The sequence below is a fragment of the Salmo trutta genome, chromosome 3, assembly GCF_901001165.1.
Source record: "Salmo trutta chromosome 3, fSalTru1.1, whole genome shotgun sequence".
Classification (NCBI taxonomy): domain Eukaryota; kingdom Metazoa; phylum Chordata; class Actinopteri; order Salmoniformes; family Salmonidae; genus Salmo; species Salmo trutta.
The window spans coordinates 34,309,101-34,323,217 of record NC_042959.1 but is presented as its reverse complement, the minus strand read 5'-3'; the positions used below and the strand labels follow the sequence as shown (position 1 = coordinate 34,323,217).

Below are 14,117 nucleotides of genomic sequence, written 5' to 3'. Positions count from 1 at the left end.
ATCTAGCTAATGTAGCCAAATAACCAAACACGGTGCCAAACTAGCTAGCCTACATGTGATACGGATATCACTTAGGTCTATTATTGATATCTACATAGCAATTATGTGAATCACACTGCTGCCCTCTCAATTATATGCACCTTATGGATTGTGTTTGTTGTGGATGGCTGTTCCCAAATGTATGGATGTATTTTACCCCAATAATGGTTGAATTGAAGTGTAGGCTAAGTTGCCTATCAATCATTGTTTGTGCATCCTGTGGACAGCCAGTGAAAAATGCACTCTTGCAACAGCTGGTTAAAATATCAAAACAAACTCTGAATCAATGACATTAATTTGGGGACAGGTCGAAAAGCATTAAACATGTATGGCAATTTAGCTAGTTAGCTTGCACTTGCTAGCTAATTTGTCCTATTTAGCTAGCTTACTGTTGCTAGCTAATTTGTCCTGGGATATAAACATTGAGTTGTTATTTTACCTGAAATACACAAGGTCCTCTACTCCGATAATTAATCCACACATAAAACGGCCAAACGAATTGTTTCTAGTCATCTCTCATTCCTTCCAGGCTTTTTCATCTTTGAACTTATATGGTGATCGGCATTTAAACTTTCATAGTATTACCACGATGACTGGCAAAACAGTTCATCTTTCAATCACCCACGTGGGTATAACCAATGAGGAGATGGCACGTGGGTACCTCATTCTATAAACCAATGAGGAGATGGGAGAGGCAGGACTTTCAGCGCGATCTGCGTCAGAAATATAAAGGAGGGGTGAACATCTCCTGCTCTGACTGCAGCTGGGAGTGACTGCTGCGCGAGGACTGGGCCGCCTGTGAGTGCTTGGGACGGGGGTGGGGCCCACGGCAGCATCCGCTGCTCGTTGAGAAGAGTAAGAACGATATGTGCTTTCATGTCAGAGTCTCCAAAAGTCTCCAATAACACCAGAAAAAAATCGCTAGATTTGTCGCTAGCCGCTTTTTTGAAAATGGGTCGCTAGAGGGGTCTGAATACTCGCTAAATATAGCGACAAAGTCGCTAAGTTGGCAACACTGCAGGCTCCGCCCTATGGGACTCCCAACCACGGCCAGTTGAAATACACCCAGGACTTGAACCAGGGTCTGTAGCGACGCCTCTAGCACTGAGAGATGCAGTGCGTTAGAGCACTGCACCACTCGGGAGCCCCGGGAAAGTAATCTAAAAGTAATTTACGGTAATCAGATTACATTACTGAGCTTGGGTAATCCAAAAGTTACATTACTGATTACAATTTGACAGGTAACTAGTAACTGTAATGGATTACATTTCGAAAGTAACCTACCCAACTCTGAGTGTATCAGTGTTAGTGTGTGTGCTGTCGGCAGGGGTCAGGGAGACCTCGGCACACTTGAGTAATTGGTCTGTGTCTAATTAGGGGACTCCACCTGCAGCTCTTCAGCCACCAGTCTTGCATGTCAAATATCCTGTCCTGGACCACCCACACACACGCACACACACACACACACACACACACACACACACACACACACACACACACACACACACACACACACACACACACACACACAAACTGTTTAAACAAGACTCACAATAATTAGGGTGCTCATAAAAACCGTAATAAAACCTTAGTGTACAACTTCATGTATGGCTTAATTAGTTTTTGTGGGAATGACGGGGGCACATCGCTTTCAAGTAGACCCATCCACAACTGAGTGACGTCTACCGGTGGATAAGACAGCCACAACAGCAGGTGCGTTGATTTAATAACAGGTGACACAACCCCTCTTTACAAAATACATTTCAAGTAGGTCTTCACAAAGGGGCGACCCCGACCTCGTTCACACGAGAAGGGAATCTCTTTTCATAGCAAACAGACGATGAAAGGCAAGGCGACCGTTTCATTCTGTCAGTTCTTACCTGGACAAGATCTTACTTCAAAACCACCAAGGATTTAAGAACGTAAAATCACAGCTTCACATAACCAAAGATACCTACCTTACCCAAAGGTAGGCCTACAGATAGCCAGTTGTCTAATTAGAATTGCATTCTGCATGCTTCACCTTTAAATTAACTCCTACAGGACTATGCTCTAATTCAGTCTAAATTGAATTGGGAATATAGAATATAGGCTAAACTATTGAATTTGGTCTGTTTATAGTCAAGAGCTGAGCTCCCTCCCTAGTTGTATGCTTGTCAATTTTATTATTTCAACCTAAGCACTAACGACTTAACGACTTTATCGATCTGAGGGCTTAATTATTTTCCAAGCGAGCATGTTAAATAGGATAGTTGCGTGCGCAGAGTGTGTGTGTGCCAGGCTTCCGGCTTGTGTGTGGGTGAGAGTTGCTTTTCGAAACACTGGTGCCATCGGTCCCGACCCGTGCTGGAGAAAAAATATAAAATTGTGCCTTCAACTTGCCACACCTGCCCTGACCTGATTTGTATTTTATTTTTTATCTCAGATGCAGTATTTTGTCTCTATAGCTAAATATTAACTCTAACTTATGCTGCTCACGATTTCTCCCGATGTCTGACGAAGGAAGCGACAGCGCCGAGCTAGCAGAGCTCCGGTGCTCTCCCTCCCCATCTCCACCCGGGCCCCCCGGAACCCCTTCTCCTCCACTGTCGCCAGACCTCTCCTCCAGTCCCCCGGTGCTTCGAGACCGAGCCCCGTTACCCCAGGACTGCCTCCGCCCGTCTCCAGAGCGCTGCAAACCCGGGGACTCCCCGCGCGATACCCTGCCAAAGTTAACCCAGCGCCTGACGAAGACGGGCTCTCAGTTCCGCCAGAGACAGAATGCGCGCTTAACAACAGCGGCGGACAACGGGCGCGATGCCCCCTCTCCAAAGCGCAGAGGAGACGGAGACACCACCTCGGCAACGTTTCAGGACCTCGGACAGCAACTCCCCCGCGGACAGGACCAAGATTATTACCGCTGCACTAATCAGCTCCTAGAACCCCAGCGAGACAGCAGTGAGACCCAGCCACCGTGAGTCTACCCTTTAATTAATTATGACAAGGTTAGGCTATACCTTATTCAAATATGAGGAATCACAATTAGTTGTTACAGAATAATTGAGTAAAATGAATAATGTGGGTGGTGTAGTCTATGTAGCCTATAGGCTACACAAAATATTAAGCCCATACAATGAATGAGTGGATACAGATGTGCCATATTGTTTGATTAAATATTGGGGTGTGCAGACATAATATTATACTCAAGAGATACTGTACACGCGCAATGGGGATGTATGGGCTAATGGGGTTTCCCGCTGGACCTCAACAGGTACGGTGACCATATTGTTGATGATGTCAGATAAATAGCTTCATTCTCTAGTTCATTGTCTTTAACTGTGCATATTTTCTGTCATTCTATTAGGCTACTTTTGTCTTTCTGTTCTTCAATGCAATGTTGCATGCTCAGTGGAAATCTAGTTGAGTGTGTCTCCTCTTTGAAGACTGAGCAGGGGGATTCCATCCCCGTTTCTAGGAATTCGTCTCGTGTTACTCCAAATCCTAAATAAATAAATAAATAATAAATAAATAATAAATAAATAAAATACATACAACCCAACAGTCAGATCCAGCTAAAATATACACACCCTAATTCGGGTCCATGACACCGCTTGGCGGTTAACGGATTCTACCATAGCAGCGTGTTTGTGCTGCTTGTTCTTGGTTTGAGAGAGTCTTGATTGACACCGGAGAGACCGATACGTTAAAGGATGGCGGCGAGAGGAACGGAGGCAGGGTCGTACGTGCCGTGCTGAGTCAATATTCCGTATGCAAATGAGAAGTTTGACAAATAAGCCTATTGGACAGACGTGGACATGTGAGGTCATCCACTGCATTACCCAGGTAGAAAGGCTGCCACATCAAAGTATAACATATAGTCTCTAGAAAATGTTCTAAGCCATTGGTATTACAGTTGGAAATATAATAGGAGATATTCCAAACGGCCTGCAGTGTCTGTGTTTGATCACTCCGGTCTCTATCTGCTCTATGATACAGTAGCATTAAGCTTGAAATCCTTGTCTTTGACGAGAAGAAGCAAGCATCATAGGCCTGTCTAAAGTACAGCCTGAGAGAGAACATTGCTACTTATTATTAGCTCTGTGATCTACTGGCCTTTTATCTTAAACTGTACATTTAGTGGCTGCTAGTAGTAATAGTAGTAGTAGTAGTAGTAGTAGTAGTAGTACTAGGGGAGTAATCTGATTATAATTTTTTTAAACAGTTATGTTACCAGAAAAAATATTGGAATCAGATTAAGATACTTTTTCAAAACTCAATGATTACTTATTGGATTACTTTTAAATTCAGAAGAGATGTTTGCGAAGAAATGCATTATGACACATTATGTTTTCTCAGTGACATTCAACCCAGAATTTAATATATAGGCACAAGTTTAAGTTTGTTCCACTGGAGTGAGTCTTACCACAGGTCAGAGCCCACTATGGTGACACACCAAATGCATTTGATGGATCCTATTTGTCTTCTTCTAATGCCTCTTAAAGGAAAATTCCACCACTTTATAACCAGTTATTATGCTGTTAGTGTTCATGCGCTACTGTCAGATTTGATACACATTTTGATGTTTTATCGTTTTTGTTAGTCATACTGTCATTTCGAAGCTGTCACGGTGAGCGCTACAGGTGGAGAAGTCGGGTGCAGGAGAGCAGAGAGTTGTGAACAGGCGCACACTTTATTTGGGTAGAGGCAACAAAACAGACAGATGCCAGCTAACCAGGGAAGGCCTAGCACCACTGGAAACGCAGGAGAGTCAATGAAGAAGAGACTGATTTTCTCCTCGTGACCCCCCCCCCCCCGCGCCACCATGGCCAGGGAGATGGTGGCTTCCCTGATTAGCCCGGACCCTAATGGTCGATTATCCAGAGCTTGTACCGGGAAAGGTCTAACCACAGGAATGATGGGGATCCCTAAACTAAGGGCGAACGCTCTGTCGATAAAATTCCCAGCCGCGCCTGAATCGACGAGCGCCTTATGCTGGGAATGCGGGGAAAACTCAGGAAAACAAACAGGTACAAACAGGTGGACTCTGGATGAGAGTGGTGCAGACTCAGTTGGGGTGACGCCAGAGTGCCCTGCCTGCTGCCTCGACTCCCAGAGGAATCAACCCGGCACCGACCGGCAGTGTGCCCTCTGCGGCCTCAGATGGTGCACGTGACGGCCCCTCCTCCAGCCTCCCTAAGCGCAGCCCCTCCCAGCTCCATGGGCACTGGAGCGGGGGTGCTGGAAGATGGAACCGACAGAGCCCTCTCTGGACGTCCGCGGGTGACCAGCAGGTTATCCAACCGGATGGACAGATCCACCAGTTGGTCAAAGGTGATGGTGGCATCCCTGCAGGCCAACTCCCGTCGGACATCCTCGCGCAGGCTGCATCGGTAGTGATCGATAAGGGCCCTGTCGTTCCATCCTGCTCTGGCGGCCAAGGTCCGGAATTCCTGGGCACTCCTCGTCCCCTGCCTCAAGTGGAAGAGCCGTTCCCCTGCCGCTCTACCCTAGGGCGGATGGTCGAAGACGGCCCGGAAGCGGCGGGTGAACTCCTCGAAGTGGTCCAATGCTGCGTCTCCTTCTCCCCACACGGCGTTTGCCCACTCCAGAGCTCTCACCGAGAGGCATGAGACGAGGGAGCTGGGTGAATGGTGGCCAGGTATAGGTCCAGCTGTAATAGGAACCCCTGGCACCATGCTGCAGTCCCATCATACTCCCTGGGAAGGGAGAGACGCATTCCACTGGGACTGGATTCAGGAGGGACGGGTAGAGGTAACCCCGGTTGTGCTGGTCGAGGCGCTGGAGAGAGTCATAAGGCCCTTCCTGTCTCTACCAGCTGTCCATGGTCTGGACAACGCGATCCATCGTGGCACCGAGATATTGCCGCGTGTTCCCGGATGCGCTCCTCGACTCCTCTGCCCGGGGTACCTGCTCCTGCTGACTCCATGGGCGGTGTGCAATTCTGTCACGGTGAGCGCTACTGGTGGAGAAGTCAGGTGCAGGAGAGCAGAGAGTTGTGAACAGGCGCACACTTTATTTGTGTAGAGGCAACAAAACAGACAGACGCCACTGCGTCAAAACCTCCAGCCAAAGGATAAAGTGCAAGGCGCGAAACAGTCCCAACAAATGAGCAAATGTTACAATAAACAACCTTCGTGAAATACCACGGAAAATATGGGAAAAACCCAGCCTGGCGCGTACACATGAAAGCACGTAACAATTACAATTTCACACAAAGACATGGAGGGGAACAGAGGAATAAATACATGCAGTGTGATTAGGGAATGAGAGCCAGGTGTGCAGGGAACAAGACAAAACAAATGGAACAATGGAAAAATGGAGCAGCGATGGCTAGAAAGCCGGTGACGTCGACCGCCGCCCAAACAAAGAGAGGAGTCGACTTCGGTCGGAAGTGGTGACAGAAGCTTCTGTATTGCCCTTGTCTTCACTACGATTCTCAAGGTGCATTTCGTCTCCCATGATGCAATGTGCCGCTTAGTTAGCCTGCCGTTAGCTTAGCTAGCTGGCTATCAAGCCCAGACGAAGCTTAGTCTAAATACACTGAACAAAAATATAAACACAACATGTAAAGTGTTGATCCCATGTTTCATGAGCACGTATTTCTCTCAAATTTTGTGCACAAATGTGTTTACGTCCCTGTTAGTGATCCATCCACTTCACAGGTGTGGCATATCAAGAAGTTGATTAAACAACATGATCATTAGACAGCCGCACCTTGTGCTGGGGACAATAAAAATGTGCAGTTTTGTCACTCAACACAATGCCACAGATGTCTCAAGTTTTGAGGGAGAGTGCAATTGGCATGCCGACTGCAGGAATGTCCACCAGAGCTGAATTTTATGTTACCTTCTCTACCATAAGCCACCTCCAATGTCGTTTTAGGGAATTAGAGTGCCCCATGGTGGCGGTGGAGTTATGGTATGGGCAGGCATAACCTACGGACAATGAACACAATTGCATTTTATCGACGGCAATTTGAAGGCACAGAGATACAGTGACGAGACCCTGAGGCCCATTGTCATGCCATTCATCCGCCGTCTTCACCTCGTGTTTCAGCATGATAATGCACGGCCGCATGTCGTAAGGATCAATAAACAATTCCTGAAAGCTGAAAATGTCCCTGTTCTTCCATGGCCTGCATACTCACCAGACATGTCACTCACTGACTATGTTTGGGATGCTCTGGATCAATGTGTATGACAGCGTTTTCCAGTTCCCACCAATATCCAGCAACATCGCACAGCCATTGAAGTGGAGTGGGACAACATTCCACAGGCGACAATCAACAGCCTGATCAACTCAATGTGACGCACTGCATGAGGCAAATGGTGGTCACCAGATACTGACTGGTTTTCTGATCCACGGCCCTAATTAATAAAGGTATCTGTGACCAACAGATGCATATCTGTATTCCAAGTCATGTGAAATCCATAGATTAGGATATAATGAATTTATTTCAATTGACTTATTTCCTTAAATAAACTAACTTAGTAAAACCCTTGAAATTATTGCATGTTGCGTTTATATGTTTGTTCATGTCATAAGTTATGAGTGCATTTCACATTACTTTTGGGTTGTAAATATATTATAATGATTACATGACTGTCATGCTGAATATATGTTCATGTCATTGTCACCAATCAACTGCAATACACTCAAAATGTATTAGAATTTAGATGCTAACTACCTATGCTAAACATAAGAGTTACTGTATGTAGTTAGCATGTTAGCTAGCCCGACTGCTAATGTTACATCCAAAATAAGTGTTTGCTACAATGACAGCCAACTTTCATCTTAGCAGCTGTCTTAAACAACAGTCCAAATAGCATGTCATAAGTTATGTTCATGTCATTGTCACCAATCAACTGCAATACACTAACAAATAATTTGAATTTAGATGCTTACTAGCTACGCTAACCATAACACAGAATTACTGTATTTAGTTAGCATGCTAGCTAGCCCGACTGCTACATCCAAAATAAGTGTTTACCACAATTACAGCTGACTTTCATCTTCGAGACTCTTAAACAAAAGTCCAAAGAACATGTAGGCCTGTTAGAAGAACAACATTTCTTACAAAATGTCCAGACAAATCATGAAATTATCCTTGTGTCTCAGCCTGTATCTTTGGTGCTAACATTAGCAATGCTAGCTAGGTAAGTAACTAAACCTGCTGCATATGAAATTATGTGTTTTCAACAATAACAGACAAATACAGCCTCAGCGACTGCCCAAGTAACCATCCAAGTAACCAGTATTTCTACTTTGCACATTCATCCACTGCAAATCTACCATTCCAGTGTTTTACTTGCTATATTATATTTACTTCGCCACCATGGCCTATTTATTGCCTTTACCTCCCTTATCTCACCTCATTTACTCACATTGTATATAGACTTATTTTTCTACTGTATTATTGACTATGTTTGTTTTACTCCATGTGTAACTCTGTGTTGTTGTATGTGTCGAACTGCTTTGCTTTATCTTGGCCAGATCGCAGTTGTAAATGAGAACTTGTTCTCAACTTGCCTACCTGGTTAAATAAAGGTGAAATTATAAAAGATTAAAAAATAAAACAACACTTGAGGCCCATTGGAACTAATAAAAAGTATAAAGTTTACAAGTAATTCAATACAAAAATATATGCTATTTGGAAAGGGCACATGATGGCTGCCAGATCTGCAACTCCTGTAGGTGATAGTGGTAGTGGTTTTGTCAAATAGAATCGTGGGAGTTTGAGCATTGAACAACAGAAAAATAAGATGACTATGAATATCATTCTATAGGTTTTTGAGCGTCTATTTAAAATATTTACAGATGTTATTAAACAAAGACAACCAGAGTAACATACAGTATATTCGGAAAGTATTCAGACCCCTTCCCTTTTTCCACAATGTGTTACATTCCAGCTTTATTCTAAAATGTATTCAATATATGTTTTCCCCTCATCAGTCTACACACAATACCCCATAATGACAAAGTAAAAACAGTTTTTTATTTTTTGAAAATGTATTAAAAATAATAATAAAAAACAGAACAATCCTATTTTCATAAGTAGTCAGACCCTTTCATATGAGATTTGAAATTGAGCTCAGGTGCATTCTGTTTCCATTGTTCATCCTTAAGATGTTTCTACAACTTGATTGGAGTCCACCTGTGGTATATTTAATTGATTGGACATGATTTGGTAGCCTAGTAGCCTAGTAATTAGAGCGTTGGGCCAGTTGGCCTCCATCATTTATGAATGGAAGAAGTTCAGAACCACCAAGACTCTTCCTAGAACTGGCAGCCCGGCCAAAATGAGCAATCGGGGGAGAAGGGCCTTGGTCAGGGAGGTGACCAAGAAAATGATGCTCACTTGGTCAGGGAGTTGAAGAAGAACCATAGGATCACTCTGACAGAGCTCCAGAGATCCTCTATGGAGATAGGAGAACCTTCCAGAAGTACAACCATCTCTGCAGCACTCCACCAAATCAGGCCTTTATGTTAGAGTGGCAAGACGCAAGCCACTCTCAGTAAAAGGCACATGACAGGTCGCTTGGAGTTTGCCAAAAGCCACCTAAAGGACTCTCAGACCATGAGAAACAAGATTCTCTGGTCTGATGAAACCAAGATTGAACTCTTTGGTCTGAATGCCAAGCATCACGTCTGGAGGAAACCTGGCACCATCCCTACGGTGAAGCATGATGGCGGCGGCATCATGCTGTGGGGATGTTTTTCAGCGGCAGGGACTGGGAGACTAGTCAGGATTGAGGGAAAGATGAACGGAGCAAAGTTCAGAGAGATCCTTGATGAAAACCTGCTCCTGAGCACTCAGGACCTCAAACTGGGGTGAAGGTTCACCTTCCAACAGGACATCGACCCTAAGCACACAGCCAAGACAACGCGGGAGTGGCTTCGGGACAATTATTTATTTTTTTAATGGTTTTTCTTTATCATTGTGGGGTATTGTGCGTAGATTGAGGAAAAAATATATTGAATCAATTTTAGAAAAAGGCTGTAATGTAACAAAATGTGGAAAAAGTTAACGGGCCTGAATACTTTCCAAATGCATTGTATAACAATGAGTTCCAATATGATCAGAAAACTACAAAAGGGGCTATATAGATCACTTAAAATGACTGTCAATAATTTCTTGTTTTAGTCATCTCAGGGATCCTACTTAAAAACATTACAGAGAAGCAATTTCCGCTTTTTCTTGTCACTAAACAATCATTAGACATTAAATCATAACGTTTTACTAAAACTGTGTAAGACATCACTAAATGCTTAAAATAACAACCCTAATGTGAAAGTTGTCATTAAAGGGGGAAGTAATCAAAAAGTAACGGAAAGTAATCAGATTACGTTACTAAGTTTGGGTAATCCAAAAATTACGTTACTGATTACAATTGTGGACAGGTAATAAGTAACTGTAAAAGATGACATTCAGAAAGTAACCTACCCAACCCTGGTAGTAGTAGTAGTAGTAGCCGTAGTAGTAGTTGTTCCCGTGTGTTTGAGGGGGGTACTGGAAATCTCCAAAAGTCCCCACAAAGATAGTAAAACAAGGAAAATTCTCCCTCATGGGGACATATCCCACGTCCCAACGAGGACAAAGGCTATTTTAACCTTAGGGGTAGGTTTTGTGTTACACTTTTGGTTAGGGTTAGAATTAGGTTTAGGAGTTAGGGTTAGGGTTCCTGGAAGGCCTAGCATTAGGGGTTAGAGAAAATAGGATTTTGAATGGAAATCAATTTTGGGTGTGTGTGTATGTGTGTGTGTTTGTGGGACTATTTCGTCTCAGTGGTTGTGGAGTTAATGGGTTCTCTGTTCCACCCTGAGCTGAGGGACATGACAGACATAAAAACACACAGGGTTTACTGATCTAAGTGGCTCTCACAGCCCATGATGGTAGCTGCTGGCAATTATGTGTGTTTGTGTGTGTGTGTGTGTGTGTGTGTGTGTGTGTGTGTGTGTGTGTGTGTGTGTGTGTGTGTGTGTGTGTGTGTGTGTGTGTGTGTGCGTGTGTGTGCGTGTGCCACCACAGCAGAGAGAGGACTAGGAATCCTTTAAAAAAAAAACAATTAGGGCATCTCCCATCGACCTTCTTCACAGCTTACTCATTCAATCACTCTGCAATAAGCTCTCACAGTCTCACTGCAGAATCAAAGGTTAACATTGGTTAAGTTAAGGGCTAAGGTTTGGCATAGGGATAAAACAAAAACAATTTTATGGTTAAGGTAGGGGTTAAGGTTTGATATAGTTTTAAAACAAAACATTTAATAACAAGTACCTAGCACTGGGATTAAACACTCGACCCTCAGAGCCTGAGCCCGTGGTTTACTCCCATCCACCATCCCCGTCCACACCCTAGCAAACCCCAAGACTACTCTATGGTAATAGCGCTCACCGTTGCCCCTAGTGGCCGGTTTTGAAGTGATCTCAATGTCCTATTTACCTGGACGGACGTCAACTGAGCATGGGCAGCGCCAGCCATATAATTAGAATGGAGCATTGATTTGAATGAGAATGTCGGTTCTATCAATTGTAATTCTAACGTGTTGACATTGTGCTGAAGCTCACTAGGTGTGTGTCATAAGGGCTTTTGCTCGGTTCTCTGTTTTGGCTCTATTCCATTGATTTCCAGTCTACCACACACAGCTCTGATCGACTGTAAATTTAAGTCAATACCCATAAACGGTGGGCTTTGTACCGTATAATCACACACAAACACAATAAACATGCACAAACACAGACCGTTGTTAATGTCATCAACAAAAATAGTAGTACCCCTGTGACAACAATTTTGGACCCCCTTGTGGCCCCCCTAAATGTGGAGTATGAAATAATTTTTACATAACTAATTTTTGCTATCGTTCTTTTTTTACATCTGTTATTAGACAGTGGCAACGATGATGGTTATGAACATTGTCTTTTGCCTGCTAATGCCTGCAATGCAGTGAAGAAAACGATATGACAACAATAACGTCTAATGTAGCTGGCCCCTCTGACGTTACAACTGGCCCCAGCTTGGCCCCCCCAGTTGAAATGGTCTAGAACCACCACTGAGCAGGACGCAAAGTTTTGGAACATTCCGATAGAATATTTCTATATATGTAAAACAAACATGCCTCTCTGACGTGTTGGATAAGGAATAATGTCGGCTCAATTCATGGAATTTCTATCTGCGACGCTCGTTTTGAAACTGAGTGTGGCCCTGGTAACATTACCAGTAGCCTATATGCAAAAATGTGGTCGCATATAAAGAATGGAATGGATAGCAAACAATTTATTGGCAAAATGGCTCTTGCCACTACACTATATCTGACTGGGTAAATAACTTTATTTATGAGTAAATATGCACCCAGTGACTCAGACTTGAGCACTTGGACCAGGACTCGAGCACAAGGGACGTGGGACTCGATTCGAAACTTCAGGTTTATTGACTCGACTATATCACTGGGCGAAACCGTCTTTAGCTCTCGTTCAAAGTCATTAGCTCTTCAACTTTTGTTCATCAATTTGGCTGCGCCGTCAGTGGAACATTGAACAATGGCAATGACGCAACCGAGTGGCAGAAGTGCAACCCATTATACTTGGCCAAACTTTGCCGCACTATCTGGTGATTGTGCTACTCTCTCTGCTTGTGTTTGTCTGTTTGTTTGGTAATGTGCAATATCGATATAGGCTGAATTAGGAATTTACATTGGCGGAAAATTGTTATATATTCTTATACATGTTTGTCATATCTCTTCTGTTGGGAAGAGAACAGGATGTTATGCAGAGAAACATGTTGGTAGGACAAGGCTTTGTATCTTTGTGCACATGGAAGTCAGGGGTTTATGTTTACTATAGGTTAATGATAGAAATGTAAGGTGACTAAAATGGCCCACTGTTTTTGTCATTTTGACAATACTAAATCATTATTCAAATGACAAAACTGTAACTAAGACTTAATGATATTTTAGTCAAAATGACTAAGACTAGACAAAATCTGAAAAAAAGAGTACCAGAATGAACACTTACTCACTCATACACACAGCGTTGCATGAGTGAGCTCACTTCATCTTCTCAGTCCCACATCCTTTGATGCCCCTGGGGAACGTTCCCCGCGTGAATAGGTTCCCATTTTCACCTGTTCTCCAATTCTCCCGACACTCCTCCGTTTTCCACCTGTGATGGCTTTGTTTAGCCCCTAAAAACGAAGCCTGTAGATGGCGATATATACTGAGCTAACAAATTGAATTGTTTTAATATGGCCATAAGATGGACCATTTAGCTATTTGATTTAGAGTTTTAGGACCCCTGTAGGTATCCCAAAAAATAAACAAATAATTATCTGATGAAACATTGAATTTGTCCTTAGTGTTATTAGCCCCATAGCAACGCATTGAATAATACATTCATACATGGCAAAAAATAAATTAAAAAATACATAAAAAGGAAATATGGTTTGAGGTGTCTGTAATGCATCTGAGAGATATAGGAAAGCATCAGGGACAAAAACCAAAAAGTTACATGTGTAACCCTGGTTCTGTGAAGCTTCGTAGAGCAAAATGGACACTTTCTTGTTCGTGAGAGTCTCAACTTTCCATAGTGGGATCATATTAGTTTGTAGCTCAAACCATTCAGACTTTGCAGACATTTCACAGATGCGGAAGGCCAAAAAGTCAAAAACCAGGAAGTCTCTAGCTTAATCAGACGGATTGTGATTAATAAAACCGCAATTAAAATAAGAATAAAACGGTTCTTCCGCACGGATGCAGACATCTACACTAGGGGTTAGTGGACTGTGTTTTGTAACCACCTCTATTTCTCAAACAAAGTTTTAATCTAGCCCTTTCATGAAGACTAAATTCTAGGACAAAATGCTAAAAGAGTAAGCCTGTTACCCTAGTTGTTGATAGCATATTGTATGCAGTTGTTGTACATTTCATCCTTTTCAATGCAGAAACTTCACTGCCTCTTCTCCCTCCTATCTCTCTCTTTCTCTTGCTCCATCCCCCCTCCCTCTCTCTGGCTCCCTAACCCTACCTCTTTTCTACCTATCATATTGTTTCTCTTTTCCATTCATTTGAAAATGAATGTGTCTATAG

The 14,117-nt window shown here is 43.3% G+C and overlaps 1 protein-coding gene across 1 annotated transcript in view; it reads left to right on the top strand.

Annotated features, from left to right (window-relative positions):
- The first annotated feature begins 2,377 nt into the window (after positions 1-2,377).
- Positions 2,378-14,117, top strand: part of LOC115173836 (short transient receptor potential channel 7-like) — a 62,385-nt gene continuing 50,645 nt past the window's right edge. The window contains exon 1 of the mRNA XM_029732284.1: positions 2,378-2,992. Coding sequence (XP_029588144.1) covers positions 2,529-2,992 — 464 coding nt within the window. The 5' untranslated portion in view covers positions 2,378-2,528. The remainder of the gene's footprint in view (positions 2,993-14,117) is intronic.